The sequence below is a fragment of the Ambystoma mexicanum genome, chromosome 1q (genome assembly GCF_040938575.1).
Source record: "Ambystoma mexicanum isolate Mex_15411 chromosome 1q, UKY_AmexF1_1, whole genome shotgun sequence".
Taxonomy (NCBI): Eukaryota; Metazoa; Chordata; class Amphibia; order Caudata; family Ambystomatidae; genus Ambystoma; species Ambystoma mexicanum.
In genome coordinates, this window is record NC_090922.1 from 102,041,758 (window position 1) to 102,058,450 (window position 16,693).

Sequence of the window (16,693 nt, forward strand, 5' to 3'; positions counted from 1 at the left end):
ATGTATCTCAGGCTGGTCTCCAAACCAGGCAGAGACAGGCATTTGCGAGGGGGAGACAGAATTTACAAATCAGACATAAACTCCAGAATGTAGCACATTGGTCTCAGGAACCCTTTGAAATGTTAGCAAAGCACTGCAGACCTACAGTCATGAATATCAGAGCTGCTACAGCCATGGAGTGATGGGCCGGGGCAACTGAGAGGGAGAAAAGGCCACAAAGAGAATGAATGGCAATTAAACAATAAGGAATGAGAACGATACAGAGGGGCAATGGAAAGGGAAAGGAAAATGAAAGCAGCAAAGGAAACCTAAGAGGGGGCACGGGAAAATGAGATTAGAGGTGAAAAGGCGGATGAGAAGGAACATAGGAAGGGAAGAGTGTGAAGGACAATGCATTGTTAAAGATGGAAGGGAGGTGGGAAAGGAAAATGGAAAGGGGGAGCATACACTTCAAATGGGAAGCAATAAAGGAAGGGGAAAGGGTGGCAGGAAGGGAAGCAAATGTCAAAGGCGAAAGGAACTGGAAAAGAAAGAATGGAAGGAAGGAAAGGAGAAAAAAAAGTGGCTAGCTTCTCCATGTTAGTCTCCTTTGCTTCTTCACTACTTGTAACCTTGCAATTTGGAGATTCGAAGGCTTGTGGGGCATACTTGAGAATTCTTCCCTATGGCAGCAAAACCTCGAAGGCTGGCATGATATTTGGCACATGGAATGACTGTCCTAAAAATTTAGATTTTTGGGATAGAATTTGTTTCCAAATTTAAGAGGATAAGTGTTATGTCTTCACAGAGGCACAGATCCACTGGTGGTCCTGTTTGGTGAGAGGGGTAAGCAGGACAGTGAACAGTGAGAGCCTCCAGAAGTACATTCAATACACATTACACCTATCATGGTGGCGGTGGTCTGAATTGCGCAGCTGTGCAAAAACGGAAGAGGCTGCACTTATTATGGTTTGGTGGGCTAAATTATGGGACAAATATAACATGGTGGAGATTAGAGACCGGGAAGAATACTCTGCATTCCTTAATGTTTAAGGGCCCTTTACGGATTATTTAATAACTAAGGAAGGTCAGGGATTAGATCTCTCCAGTGAGACATCATGATGATGGTGTGGCAAGGCCACAAAGAAAGTGACACGAGGCCCAATAAGTTCTCAGCTGAGATTACTCCATGTCATGTCCCTCTCCATGTTTACAGATGGTGAACCATCGACTGGACAGATCTGCATTCACGTATCATTCTGTAGGGATGCATACACTGTTTAAAAAAAAAATGTAAAGTAGCGGGGGGGGGTTTATGTTCTGAATTTGCAGTTGTTTTTGTTTCATTTGTATTTAATTTGCCAAATCAATAAACACAACCTTTTAAAAGTTCATGTTTTCAGACCATGGCTTATGCTAGGTTGCCCGTCTCCGTTCTGAGGCTTAGATTACTGCTGAATGTGGTCTATAGCACCGTCCTTGTTAAAGCTACGGTCACAGCAAAAGAAACATGAATAGTCCTCCCTTGCTTTCAAATGGATTAAAGAAAGCATTATGAGTATTATGTTGCATTATTATTCCTCGATGTTGGTAATTCTTTATTATTTGTCCCCTTAATGTTTGGTGATCAAACCTTAACTCTCGGGTTCACCCTGATTGGTACAGATGGTTTCATGGAGCTGTCTGTCCAGCGAGTAATGTCCTAGGTTTTGAAAATGTTTTAATTTCTCACCCAGTGTTACTTTATAAAACTAAAGCACTGATGTGATGAAAGATCATTAGGCATTTGCCATAATTCAGAAAACAAAAGTGTGTATTTACATATAACACTGAAGCTACCTAAAATTGCACCTTTTTCTTGTTGCAGGCTGAGCTTGAAATCCAGAGTGACGCAGTAGGCGGAGGACAGAAAGTAGTTCTTATTGATGACCTGCTTGCCACCGGAGGTAATGAAGATTTGAGTACTTTGAAATATTTTTGACTTGAATGAAGCATCTAGGGTGCCAGTCATTATGGGCATGTCAAAGAGGCTGTATACTGATTCCAGTTACCCGACCTATTGAAAGTATAACCTGAGGGCCTGTTTTATGTATTTTGTAGAGCTCTAAATCATGCTCTGCAAAACCTTGTTATATTATGTTTTTATACTGCACCAGTCACTACCATAGTGGTCTTACTGCGCTGGTACCTTTTGTGAGAAAATTGGCTTATTGGGCCCCTGCCTTGGTAACCAGCCTCAGATCTGTGAAGGAAGAAGAAAGGAAAACAGGGAAAATGTGGGGGCTGTGAGAAGCAGAAATAGAATAGGGCTGCAAAGAGCTAACAACTTGGGAAGATATGGTGGTATTTTGGTAGAGGGAATATGATTGTATAAGTAGGTGTCTGTGTGCGTGTCTGTGATACAGTGGATTAAGATGAATGCTGCTCTAGAAAGATGGAAAATAAGAAAACTCATGGTAGCAAGTATTTTGCAATGCTGCTGTTTTCTGGTACTGTGAAAGAAGTACTGGAATTGGTGAAAGCATGGTTGTGCGATGGCTATGAGATGTGCTTTTGAATTCCTTAATATCTGGAGGTCACAATTGTCATTGTCAGGTAGTATTTTTTTTTAAGTGGCTGCAGCAAATCCAAGTTATATAATCTTGGAATGACACAGCGAACTGCAGAATTTGCAAATCCAAGGGTAGGCTGAGAGAATTTGTCAGTTGGGAGGATGCTTTAGAGCAGAGGCCTCAAACCTTTAGCTCTCCAAATGTTTTACACTTCGGCTCCCATGATCCTCCACCATTCATTTTGCTGGCTAGTGCTGATGAGATTTGTCGCCCAAAACATCTCTAGAGCAAAAACTTGCAGTCCCCCCAGCCTTAGAGATCATTTGTATTGTCTGATTGGTTAGACACAATTATTATCTTATAAGACGATGGCCAAAGGAGCTTTCTAAGGAGCAAAATCGGCAGAGTGCTCTGCTGTTCGTGCGGTCTGCTCCCTCGGTACGAGATGAAGAAGGTTTTGGTACCTTTAGCCAGGAAGCGATGCTTCAGTTCCCCTCTCTGCAAAAGAGTGAAGCATTTGGAACCAGATAAATTGCCAGTACTATGTACTATCACTCAGTATGTTTGCACTTGCATTTTTTAACTTTATTTAAGAAACCAGAACTGTGTGTTGAACAAAAAGCTACTTTACAAAGGAAAACAAAATGACTGGAGAAACCTCATTACTCGGTGCTAGCAATTCAAAGACATGATGACGATGAATAGAAATGATGGTGTGTTGATGTGGTAAATTGATGTATTACAAGACTACCAATGAAAATGCTTATGCATTAGGGTGGGCAGGCTCAGAACTAGCCAGAAGAGTTGGAGGTGGAGTAGCGGCGCCTAGAACCATTAAGGGGAGCATGGTACGGATTAAGCAGGATGGCACGACCACTGAGGCTATTGACACTGCGATAGGTGTCAAACAAGGATGCCAGTTGGCAGCAATCCTGTTCAACATTTATATATGTGATATAGATAGGTTGTGGGACGAATTAGTGGTATTTCCAATAAAATTGTGAGAAAGCCGAATTAATTGGTTGGCCTTTGCGGATGACATCATTTTGTGCGATCAGACCAAAAAAAATGCCTTTGAAATATTTGCAAAGAGTAACAACTTGGCAATTAATGCTAATAAATCAAACAAAATGTTTTTTGTTAATAGAAAAAAGCTATGTAGGTATACTTGGCATATGAATGATATAGTCATTCATCGGGTCTTAAAAACCAGGTACTTAGGATACAATTTATGCGACTCTAATTCTTTGATAATGTGGAAGACCACCCTCACCCAGAAAGCAACCCCTCTCATATCACAGATTAAAGTTATATATCACAAATACACTACATTTTCACTTAAACCGCTGTTCGAATTCTATACTTTAAAGGTGGAAGCTGTTTTACTGTACGGTTTAGATTTGTGTATTCTGGATATCACAAAGATATTGAATATACTGCAAGGAAAAATATGGAAAGCAGAATTGGGCTTACCTAAATCTGTGCCCAACTCAAAAATAATTCACGAAACTTGGGCTAAACTTGTTGGCTTCAAACTTTTGGTGGCACAAGCTAACGAACTATAGCAAAATGCTGTTTCCCCCCCCAAATTCATTGCACCAAGATTTCTGTTGTATGATTATGAAGCAAAATCCAATCTCTATCAAACGACATACTGATAAGATGGAAGAGCTATTACTTAGTATAGCGATGGACCACAAAGAATTGTATGAACGACAGAATGTGGTAAAAAGAACATTTTTCCAAATGGATTGGGCAAACATCATAGAGGGTACCGCAACATATAAATCTTATAATGATCATTACTACTTCTTTCATAAACAATCACCCAGACTCCAATATTTACTGTAATTTCCCTGTCCTAAAAGAAAGATATGTTTATTTGTGATTTAAATTAAATCTTATACATACGGGAGAGAGAACCAAGTACTAGTCAGAAGCTTTACATCTTGGTGTGGGAAAGTGTTGTAGATTTTGTGGCATCAAAGACAGTCCTGAGTCGCTCAAACACTTGGTAATATACTCTAATGAGCTTGAAACCGTTAGAAGATTGCATTTAGGAACTTTTACAATGGCAGTTTAGCTCTTTCAAGAGAGCTGCTATGGTCACAATGTATGTGGGGGAAATCGCAGACATTGATATTGGCACTAATATGCTTTATTGTTGTTCTTTAGGAAAAACTTAGTTTGCGATATGAAGGTTTAATACCTATAAGAATGATGAAATGATATAGCTGTAATGAAGAATCTCTATGAAATAATTTGAAGAGATTAGAAGCTATGTTTGTTTTTAATTTATTAGTGGAATATGATATTCATGTCTTCTAATATTTTATATGCTCTATAAATACATAAATATGTGTTTATATTGTTGTTTTAAAGTGTTACAAACATTTGTAAAGGTATGTTTAACCAAAAACAAATGAATAATAAAAAAAATAAAAATTAAGGTGAGCATGGGGAGGAGGATCATGGTGGGAGCACTCATGCCGAGCCCTGGGGAAGGAGGAGATCCAAGAACCATGGCAACACGTGAATGCTCGCATTGCTGTTTAAAAAGTACATGAAATGCATCTCTTTTTGAGCATTGAAAGGCTATGGGGACCAGGGATAACCTCCACTCTGAAACCTGTATCTGGTAAATGGGGATCTTTTTTGAGACCCTCTTCCTATCCCAGTCCGTTATGTTCCATAGTCCCAAATGTAAATGGTGATCCAAGCCTGTCCCAGTCTTGCATTTGCTCCTCATGAGAAATGAGACCCCCTTCTTGCATCTCTGTGTTATTGGATTATTTGTTTCATAGATAATATATTGGTTCAGACAGTGTGGCTGCTATTGGTGGTTTCCCTGTTCCTGTGAGCACAGCACTACATTCAGTGCAGACTGTCAAGAGATGAAAACAAGACTATTCCTTGCTTTGGAACCACTGCGACTTGGCGCTGTGGAATATATTTACCCACTCAGCTGTACTCCCTTCCACAACTAAGCTGCACTTCAGCAGAAACAGCAAAATGGCTGTGCTGGCTCCTGTGAGCACCACTGCCTCACGGCAAAACTGTGTTTTGCAACTACAAAAAGATGGCTGCACCATCTTGCCAAGCACATATTGGGCAGGATGGAACAAGGGGGCACACTGAGAAAGCCTGCCAGTGTGTTCCTACATGTACAAAAGAAGGGGAGTGAAAAAGCAGCGCTGCTTTGCTGCAAGCCCACAGTTCCCATTGAGAAAGGTAAATATTTACATTTAAAAATGGTGCCGCTCTGATGCTCTTTTCCTCTGATTCCTCAACACAATACTTTTATTAATGAGACCCTGCCATGCTTATCCACATTCACATTGTGCTCCAGCAGACAAGAACAGTATCCCTGAATGACAAGCTGTTGTTCAGCTCTGAAGAGTTCAAAAGAAGCTTTACTTCAGCTACACGGGAAACGCTTTACTTTTTGGCTACAAAAAGTCAAGAATCAATGTGTCAAAAAGGCCCTAGCTCTCTGGGCCTGTGTCAATTTCAGTGCATCTATATTTAAACAAAGTGCTGCATACAGGAAACTAACTCTGGCTCCGAAACAATGTGGGAAGTCAGAGGGAAGAGAAAAATCGAATTTGCAAGGACAATGCCAGCAGTCGCCACATGTTTAATTGTACTTTTGCAAAGAAAGAAAAATGCTTGTTTAAAAGTGTATGTTGGATAAGGCCCTGCCCTTATCTAGCCATGTGAAGGGGTTTTGTGCTGTGAAACAGATATGGGAGATCTTATTCAACAGGCTCTATTCTGATTTAGAACAAAAATAAATAAAATAAGGAATTAAATTGCATTGGCGACATGGGGGAAATCAGCCCCAAACAGGTTTCTGCTTGGGGGTTGCCTGCAACAGAAGGCCCCTCACAGTAGATGCTAGAGCACACAAGTGATAATTGCTACCTAGGCAGACTTTCATCTGGGATGAGGCCTCTTACAATGGAACTCTCAGGACACTAACTGTTACGCTCACCTGGCTCCCACAGGGGCGTCGATCGGACCCGGACAGCTGCGACCTCCTCCAATGTGAAGCGTAGTGCAGAGATGACAGACTGGACTGGACCACCTAATCTCGTCTGCTTGACCTGTAGAAGTATTCTCCTGCAAGTGGTTAAAGGGATTTAGCCACCCGTGGATTTTAGTAATGGCACTCCACTGTTCTCCCCACTAATCACCACCGATATTCACTTTCAGTAAGCTCACCTTATGTTTGTAAATGATGAGCTCTCCATCCTACGTGGAATGCAGGGGCGCGTAGATACCAGTTACGTCACTGGTTTGAAGGCGTTGGAAGAGATCCGGATGAATATTGACTCCGAGGTTCCAGGCGAGAACCCGTAAGTATAAAGTTCAAAGAGTTCAATATGTCAGATGTTCACTCTTGTACATTCCTTTCTTGTGTTGGAGCTGGGTCGAAGGGAAGATTGTCTTGTGGCAGCTGATGGTGTTCAGGTAAGAGTCTGTATTACCCAACACTCTCCGGCAAGAGATGCGTGTGTTTAAATTGCTGGTTTCTCTCTCCTTACAGGTGCGGTATAAGAAGTTGCGGTTTGTTACAGAATAATGCCCCCGGTTGTTAATCAGGTGAGTCTATGGTGGAGAGGTTGTATTTGTTGGCTCTCTCGGCTCACCTTATGTTTCTTTTGTCCCCTAGATGGTGGAATTCGGCGGAGAAAATGATGGAGGCTGCGCCGTATCGAAAAATGCTGTGAGGACTAGTGAGTATGGCGCGGCGCTGCAGCTGGTGATGCGACGCGTGTAGAATAATGTCCTTTTCAAGTTCGAAGACGTGATGGATCCGGAATTCAGGTAAGGATTGAAATAATATCTGTGTTCTAACCTTTCCTTCTTTCTTCTATTGCTAGGAGCTCTGGATTCGAGACGGGCGTGGCTGTAGACTGGATGCTGACTGCAGGCACAGTGAGCATTACGCTGCTGGATGCAGAATAACGCGAAGCATGTACTGCTGTTCGGGTGCGGTTTAAATAGCCTCCAAAGTAGTTCCAGGTAAGAAGTCCCTAGAACCACACCCGAGTAAAAAATAGTCCCTGTAGTAAAATAGTCCCATCCAGGCCTCACGTTGGCTTGGATTCATTTGCAGCATGGTCTGCATGAGGTAAGTAAAGTCTATGAGCAGGCGCCAGGACTGATTTCTATTATGAGCCTGGCGCCTAAGGCGCCAGGACTGAACCCAGACAGCCCCCAGCCGAGGCTGCTCGGGTTTTATTAAATATCTGGATGCCTGCTCCCGGGGCTGATGGGCTTGATCCGGATGCCCGGGGGTAGGTATCATGACACTAACCTGTGAAGTGGAGGGGGCCATAAACCTTCAATCAAACTGGGAAACCCCCTCCACCCCACACTGGGCTGAATTGACAGTTGGTGGTAGCTGAAGAGAAAAAAAAGTGTTCCATTGAAGGACAAAGGATGCCCTTTGTTTCAAAAGACTTTTATTAAAAACCTTTTAAATCGAGTTATTTTTGTGACAGAAATTCAGAGGAATGTAAAAAGTTGACCGTTTTAATGTAATTTTATGGGTTTTAATTTAAGACATTGTAGCCTTCACTGCCACCTTGGGAACAGAAATGGCAGAGATTTGTGTATTCCAAGGAAAGTGTACATGATGCCAATGTAAAATTCAATACTGACATGCCTGATGATAATCCATACACACGTGTAAAGTTATAGAATGTTAGGCTGAATATTTCACACCAAAAATGACAAATAAATATCAGAAAGGCTAAACAATGTCTCACAAACTGGAGAATCAGACTGGCATGTTCTGCATAAAATATGTAGCCTGCTTATGTAATTTGTTATAAGGCCCCAACTGTACAAATGTGCCATTTATGGCAAAACTGGATTTTAGCTAAAGTAACTGTGGGAGGTTCTGGACATTGTAAAACTCGCATCATAAATCTGACATCATGCTCTTGGAACCCAACCAGCTGATAGGAAGGCGGTAACTATCACTCCTGACCAATCCAGTGGTTTAGAGGCGTTCTTAGCTAAGTCTGCCCTACCATATAATTCTATGATTTCACAATGCTCTATAAAAAGGGGGCTGACAGAACTCTGGACACACACTCTTTCCTGAATTTCCTGCGCCGACGTTTCTGATATTCTACATCCATCTTGCCAGATTCCAGATCCCACTGCAAAGCCAAAGCATAGCTGATTCCAGATCCCACTGCAAAGCCAAAGCATAGCTGATTCCAGATCCCAGTGCAAAGCCAAAGCATAGTTGATTCTAGATTCCACTGCAAAGCCAAAGCATTGCTGACCATCTGAGCAAGGCCTCAATCTAGAAATCCCACTAAGAAAATCCCAATAACCAAATGGAAAAGCTGTGGTATTCTTTTGGGAAGCACCATGAAACCAGACCGGCTTTTTGCCCACTAACTGCATGCCCGCTGCAACCCTGCCATCCAGCTGTCCCGATTATCCGGTGACCAGACAGGCCCAGCTGCTGTTTTGCTAGGAGAGTCCACCACTACCTGGTGACCCGAGCCCTGGAGTCCAGAACCCGGTTGACTGTTCCTAATCCCAAATCTAAAAGCGGCCTGTTAGTATCCGACATCCCATAACACATAGTCTACCCCATCTTGACTTTTGTCTTTGTTCCACTCTCTCTGCAACCCTATCCATACCCTGATAACTTGCATAGACTGTTCTAATTTTCTGTGCACCTTGTTCTTGTTTCCTAGTGTTAGCATTATTCTTTCCTTCTCCTTCTCTTGTAACTCATTAGTCATATTTAGAGTAATTTAAATTAATTCCCACGTAAATCGGAACCGGCGGGAAAAGGTTGGCATCGCAAATCAATCTTTGAACGTACTATGGCTTTCTTTAACAATATAGTCTAAATAATTTAGTTTAAGTAAAATGTGCCTTTCATTTTTAAAACCGATTTGCTCTTTTAACTGCTCTATTTTCCTAAAAACGAACCTCCTTCTACCTTCCAAATCTTTCTCAATTCACCAGCTATAGCCCTCCTTTCACTTCTATGTTGTCCCTGTGCTGTGCATCTCTCATTCTACCCAAAAACCGCATAGCGATTCAGTGTTTTTCACCCGTTTTTTAAAGAAACCGTTTTGGCATTTCAAACTGCAAACTAGAAAGAATTCAACTTTTCCGGCTGCACTGGGTTTTCAATTTCAATCTGTTTTGTGAACTGTATGCTTTTTTGATACCTTACCTTATGTTTGATAGTGATATAACATCCCTAATACTGCGATAAAACATATGTACATCATTATTGAAACCTACATATAATTAATTATTTATAAAAATCAGAGTGTCATTTTAGGCCTTATTTTGTGAGGGAAGGTTGGATTTGAGTCTGTTTGCTGTCTCTTATTCCTGACTACCTGCCGCTTCTTTCTATCCACTCACTTAGGAGATGGATTGTGGACACTGAGAGAGACGAGCTTTGTGAGAGGCGAAGGAGCATGGAGGGAAATATTAGAAGGGAGGAATAGAGAGAAACAGTGTAGTGGCAGTGGCAAAGTAGTGTTGAGTAGAGGAGAAGTGGCGGGATGGGGGGAGGGGATGGAGGAGCTGAAGACCATACAGATAGCGAGGAGATGGAGCAGGAAGAACATACATGTAGAGTGGAAGGGAAGGAGGGGGAGAGGACCTGCAAGAAATGGGATAGGGGAAATGCAAGGCTCAAGAGGGGAAAGGAAATGGCAGAAAGTAGAAAGTAGACGATAAAAAGCAAAAGGAGGAGGTGAGCAACAGACTCTAAAATGGGGAGAAAGGAGAAGAAGAAAGACTGCCAGTCTTAAAGGAAGGTGAGGAGGTGGCAGAAGGACACACAGATGGAGAGAGCTGAGGGGGAGAAACCCCGGTATGAAGTGAATATTGGGAGCAGAGAAGAGGAGAAATCGAATGGCCAGAAGGAAATCGGAGCCCAGGCGACATACAGAGGAGTAGATGAGAGTTGAGGAGGCCACCATAAAAAGGAAATAGTAATTAAATGGTAGTACCCAGGTGACCAGTAGTTGATGCTTGATCTCAGTCAGACAACCTGAGGATCTTGGGTGGTGTGCCTGGTAGCTGGGTTCACTAGAACTAATTCAAGGACAACCTCTGCAGCAGTTCACTACACTATAAAATTCCATAGAATATGACTAACTGTCTGATCTACCTGGGAGGGGGCATTGAATCAAGGGAGAGAAGGTACGATGAGTACCTAGGTCCTAAAGGAAGTAGAAAATCTGGTTGTGTGCCAATCTGCTAGTCATACTATTTGCATTCCCATCAGTCTTGTGTCAGTCAACTATAATCCCTTTTGTAATACGAATAAAATAAGATGCAAATTTCAAGTTGTTCTCAGGTCTCCTGTTGACCCTGCATGTTACTGTTTTTTTCCATGTAATATTTTATTGCCATTTTCATATGACATAACATTTTTAAACTCCCTTCCCAACGTCCGTCCCCTTCCCTCCTCCCCTCCCCATCTTGTCCGGACCTTGGTCCTGTGTCTTTTCTTTCCCCCCTTCCCTCTTGAATTGTCCTTTTCCCCCCATTATTGTCCTCTTCATATTCCCTTCCATGTTCCCACAGTTTTCCTGTCAAAATGTTCCCAATTCGTTGTGGAGGGTGTGTGCTTTTTGAGTTATATCACTCCCATCTTCCTCGGACACCAGGCTCCTCTATAGTCTTTCTGTAGGAATTCTATTACTAGATCCCAGTCGGCCAAACATCCCTGCTGATCCCCTTGTATAGAATAGGAAGCCCATTCTAGCGCCACAAAGTGCCATACCTTTCCCACCCATTGTCATGATTCCTGCCCCCAATGTCCCCAGCCCTCCAAGATGTCAGACTGGAGCCAGGCCACGATCACCTACATGGCCCTCAAGGGCCTCTCCATCCCTCCAAAGACCCACTTGGAGTCAGACTTGGCGCTTGTGGCACCAGACTCAATCACTCCCATAGGATAACATTGGGGATTGGACTTGTAGTGCATTGATGGGGACAAGATGGATGGCCCCACATATTTCTGTTCCCAGAACTGCATGTGCAGTCTAGTCTTTTGGGTGTGGTTCAGCCCAGAGACACCTGGGATACTCAAAGACTATTTAAGCCACGCCCAGGCTGAGAAACATGCTTTGTGTTTTCTGCACCTGCAGCGTGACACTCACCGTGTTCGGATCGGTCTCCAGTAGGCCTGCATCTTTCTTCTGCGCTCAGCTCCTGCAAGAACAAGAACACCGTTAGGAGCAGCCTTACCTTGCAGCGCTTCTGCCCATCATTCATCGCTTCTTCTGTTCTGCGGGCATCTTCGGCGCTGTTATTCCCATCCCAGCATGCCGCTTCCTAAGGAAAAGGGAAAAGAACAGAAAAAAGGCATTAGTAAGCATTCAGTAAATCTTTGCTTATTTTTAAAGACTGTACGAGCTTCAAACGCTTACCTGAATCTGAGCCGCTCTGTGGGAACTCTGTCTCCGGAACTTCTCATCCATCTGCAAGAGGGAAAAGACACTGCAGGTTAGCGTGGAAACATCTAGAGGCGCCGCATACCGTACTTACTCACCGCATTTCTTCTTCATAACCGGCATCCACGCTGAAAACGTCGCAGCACCTAAAAGACACAGAAAAAGAACTCAGTTCAATACAAATACGAAAGGGTCACATCGCGCTCTCACTCACCTTCAGCGCTACCCATCTCAGCAGCACGTCGCCATCGCCGGACGCCGGCCATCATCTAAGGAAGGAAAGGAACGAAGTTAGAGAACTGTTAAAAAGACTCATTATACTTACCTGTCGGACTCTTGCCAGTGAAGTAACTAGGCAGCAACGAGCCTGCATCAATTAACGCGCTCCTGCGCTGAAAGCAGGACGGAGAGCACACTTTTCAAGAAAACAAGATGAGCTGTGGATCAAAGGGAAGGGTTGGACCCCAGGGAAGAAGGGGTTCAAGCACACAGAGACAATAGGGAGTTAAACTCTACCAATCCTGTGTTGCAGGCCCAGTCTCCAGTCGCGTAGACTCCAGGGAAGGGTTCGAGGTCGTAAGAGGTCAGAACAGGCTGAGTGACATCCCCGTGGATACCAGGCGAGCGTTACAGCCATTCATGTTCTGTGGGTGGTTCCCTCGCTTTCCACTTCTGTGCGACCACCAGAGCTCCTGCTATCATTCGAATCACATATACCTTTTGTTGTTCTTTCAAGGGTAGCTTTTCTAGTATCTCTCCTAGGCCCAAAATAGACAGACCTCTGCTGCCCTTCCCCTTGCCTCCCAGGATCTCTTCTATCACTTCTTGGATCTTTTTTCCAGAAGGGTTGGATAAGGGGACATTCCCACCAAATATGGCTCCATGTCCCTTCTGCCCGCACTCGCTCCAACACGCCTTGGGGACGGTATTGAAAAATCTATGGAGCATCACCAGGGTGAGATGCCACTGACGCATCATCTTTATCCATATCTCCTGTAATTGTATTGCTCTAGTGAGCTTTGGCATATTCGCCCATAGTTGTGATCACTGTTCTCATCGATCGGGTGGCCTACAGTCTTCCCAACTCGCCATATAGCTCATATTCCCTGTTTCCGCACCCTCTTTGATGTGACCGTAGATTGCACCTACTATGTGCTTGTCCCCTGGGTTTGACATAAGACATTTCTCAAAGGGTGTTAGTTCCCTTATCGCAGCTTTCTTAATTAATGGATTTAATAGCCAGTGTCTCAGTTGAGTATATCAATACCTTTCCCCTTCTTACACTCCAAAGTCTGCTTTGCATTGTATAAAGGATTTGATTTCTCTGCCATTAAACATACCCCTTATCTTATGACACCCGCCCTCCTGCCATTTACCAAACCCTGCCCCCTTGCCTCCCGGCGAAAATTGAGGATTGTTAAATATCAGGGTGAACAGAGACAGAAAGATAGTCAACCCTGCTCGTTTTATGAATTCATCCCAGGAATCTCCCACCAGATACTCTATTTCACTGCAGTACATGTTATGTGGTCTGTCTGGCTTTGGTTTCTGGGGCACTTCCTCAAGGCGTCCCCATACTACCGCTTCATCCATATCTCTCCAGCTCTTGTCCCAGTGATCCCTTAGCCAGTCCCTAATCACTTTAATCTGTGCAGATAAGTAATATACCCTAAAGTATGGTTCTCCCAATCCACCCTTCTTTCTTGGCATATTCATCGCTCTTCTCGTTACTCGAGGCTTTTTATGGCTCCATATGAAAGTCGACATATGTCTTTGAATGGCTCAAAAAAGGATTGTGGCACCTCTGCTGGGAACATCATAAAATGTTTTAGGAGCTTCGGGAGGATCACCATCTTCAGGACATTAACCCTTCCTATCCAAGATATCGCTAACGGGCCCCAATTGTTCAACATTTTCTTGATAGCCTCTAGTAAGAGGGGGTAATTGGCAGAGAATGATGTTTCAATGATTTGGGTGATTCTGACCCCCAAGTATTTTATAGAGTTGACTGCCCAGCTGTACAGATGTTTTTTTTCAAGTTCCTGTTCTTTATCCAAAAGTATCGTCAGATTCACCACCTCAGATTTGTGTGTATTGATTTTCAGGCCTACCACTGCCCCAACTCACTGGTCATTGCTCTGAGGGAGGTTTCTGATCTGTTAGAGTGAATAACATATCATCTGCAAAAGCGGCCACTTTGTTTCCTTCGACCAAAATGAATTCCTTTTATTTCCTTCTTTGCCCTCACTGTGGCCAACAGTGGCTCCAGATAGATTGCGTATAATAGGGATAACGGGCAGCCCTGTTTTGTCCCTCTAGTAACCCGGATTGACCCTGATAGTTGACCATGTATTGTTAAGCGTAGCAATGTGTTAGAGTAGTTAGCCGTTATAGATACAAACGTGTTCCCAAACTGTTACACTCCAGACTTCCCCGCCGGCATCCGTGCAGAAAACAACTTCCTTACAGGCTCCTCTATGGTTCCAGGTACAAGCTACCATGGCGTCTGTACAAACGTCGACGCCCTCCAGGTCACCTGACACGCTTCGTACGTGGAAGACGTACAGCAAGCCACGCCCCTCTTACCACTATAAAACCACCGTCTTCCAAGGGGCTCGTTGCTGCTAATTAGCGTTACCAGCTACACGCGGTTTCATCCGTTTCCTCTTGGTGTTTTCCTACACTAATCCTTATCTGAACTCCTGGTTTTGACCTTTTGCCTGAAAATTGGATTGCTTCGTCTTCTCCCTTGTTTTTGTTGTGATCATCTGGTTATTGAACTCGGAACGCTACTCATCTGTGTTTTGCGGTTCTTCCGTGGTTGCCGCTCTGCACACCAATTTGCTGTCTACATTTTGGATCATCTCAACAACTACTCATCTATACCCGTGTACTCAGGTACATATCTCTTGTCTTCCATGGACATTGTCTTCTGTTGGATTCTGGGACATTGAGTGACTTTCCTGTGAGATTACCTTTCAGTGCATATGAACGCTTTCCTGATTTGCACCAACCCGACCCTAGTGCGTCCCTCGTGCCGTTTGGGGTTACTTACCTATACTAACTTCCCTGTTTGTTATTTTCTCCTGTCGTTGTCTTCAGTATCCTCAACTCCTCCTTCAATCCTGGACTCCTCTTACTTCATTTATCTTTACTCAGGTCAGTTGTTATCAATTCTATAGTTAAAGTGGGAACCGATACTGATTTAGATTAATTCCACTCATTCGTGTCATTCTTTGTAGATTGTCCCTGGGAAACGCATTTCCACTCCAATATCCATATAGGTAGTTGTCCAATTATTTCAACTGTTCTAAATCACTTGTTTAACATCAACATCTCAACACTGTCTAATATCTTGGTATTCTTTTGCAGCATTGGTATTGGCGGTGTGTGTTCTCCCCGCTCTTTTACTCAATTGACACCTCTTCTAACTAAAACAGCAGAGAGGTACATTGTGGAAAAGAGCCCCTCTTTGAGGAAGCCTGAGTCTTGTACTCAGGGGAGCTGGGATGGAAGGCTGAATTCGGAATTCTATACTACTACCAACACCTCCAAGGTCGTGTTCTCCGCATCTTTGACCTATTCGGAGTGGTGAGTAACACAAACCCATTTTTCCCATAGTCTGGAACAGAAACTGCCACTCCACCTTATCGAAAGCTTTTTCAGCATCCAAGGCGATAAGATGGGCTGGGATAGTCTTTCTGTTCACTTTTTCTACCAGGTGTGCAATTCTCTGAGTGGTATCGCCCCTCTGCCTGCCCCGGATAAAGCCTGAATGGCCTATGTTAATGTGTTTTGGGAGAAGCTGGTTCATGCGAGACACTCAGATTTTTGTATATATCTTTGCATCTACATTAATAAGTGCTATCGGTCTATATGAGCCACAGATGGTCAGATCCTTACCAGGCTTTGGCAGTAAAACTACCTTTGCCTCTTCCATAGTTGGAGTGAGCCTCCCTGTTCCCCCAAAGCCATTAAAGAGCTGGACCAGAGGAGGAATCAGACTTTCTCTAAAGGTTTTATAGAAGTCGGCTGTAAAACCATCTGGACCTGGCAATTTATTGAGTGGCAGTGAGATTATCGCTTTACAGACCTCTACTATTGTGATATCTTGTTCTAGGTCACATTTATCCAGATATTCTAGTTGGGACTGCTCAAGGGGATTGTCAAATTTGTAGACCTCTGTGTAATAATTACAGAATTCTCGAATTATGTTGTTTATTTCTGAACTCCTCCCTTCAATTTTAAACATTAATATGGTTCTGGATTTTTCCTCCTTTCTTAGTAATCTTGCTAAGAAGCGGTCAGCCTTGATTGATTTTATGTAATACTTCTGTTTGATGTACAACAGTGAACGCTCTGCTGCTCTTTTTTGTAAAATTTGAATGTGTCCCCTAATTGCCTTGCATTCCCTCCTTTCCTCTCCACTGGCCTCCACGCCCATACGAGTCATTACTTGTTTTAATTTCTCCTCCAGTTCCTTTTCTAGAAGTCTGCTCTCTGACTTGTCTGGCCTTTATGGCTATAATTTTTCCTCTAATCATGACCTTAAACGCGTCCCACAGCAATGTTACTGTTTTTTTGTGAGTATTTCCGGGAATAGCATTGAATAATGAATGTGGTTGAGAACAAGGAAGACACTAGGGCCTATCTGAGTGTGTTCTGAATATCCGCAACAGTGCCACCTCTGATGAACCC

General features: G+C 43.3%; 1 protein-coding gene across 5 annotated transcripts in view; it reads left to right on the forward strand.

Moving 5' to 3' along the window:
• The window catches only part of APRT (adenine phosphoribosyltransferase), a 260,035-nt gene that overhangs the window by 226,597 nt on the left and 16,745 nt on the right, over positions 1–16,693 (forward strand). For 4 of the 5 annotated variants that reach the window (XM_069635821.1, XM_069635805.1, XM_069635814.1 and 1 more), the window contains exon 5: positions 1,847–1,925. In XM_069635821.1, the coding sequence (XP_069491922.1) occupies positions 1,847–1,925 (79 nt within the window). Of the gene's footprint in view, positions 1–1,846; positions 1,926–15,367; positions 15,523–16,693 lie in introns of those variants that run through there. The other variant, XM_069635839.1, reaches the window with a different exon arrangement.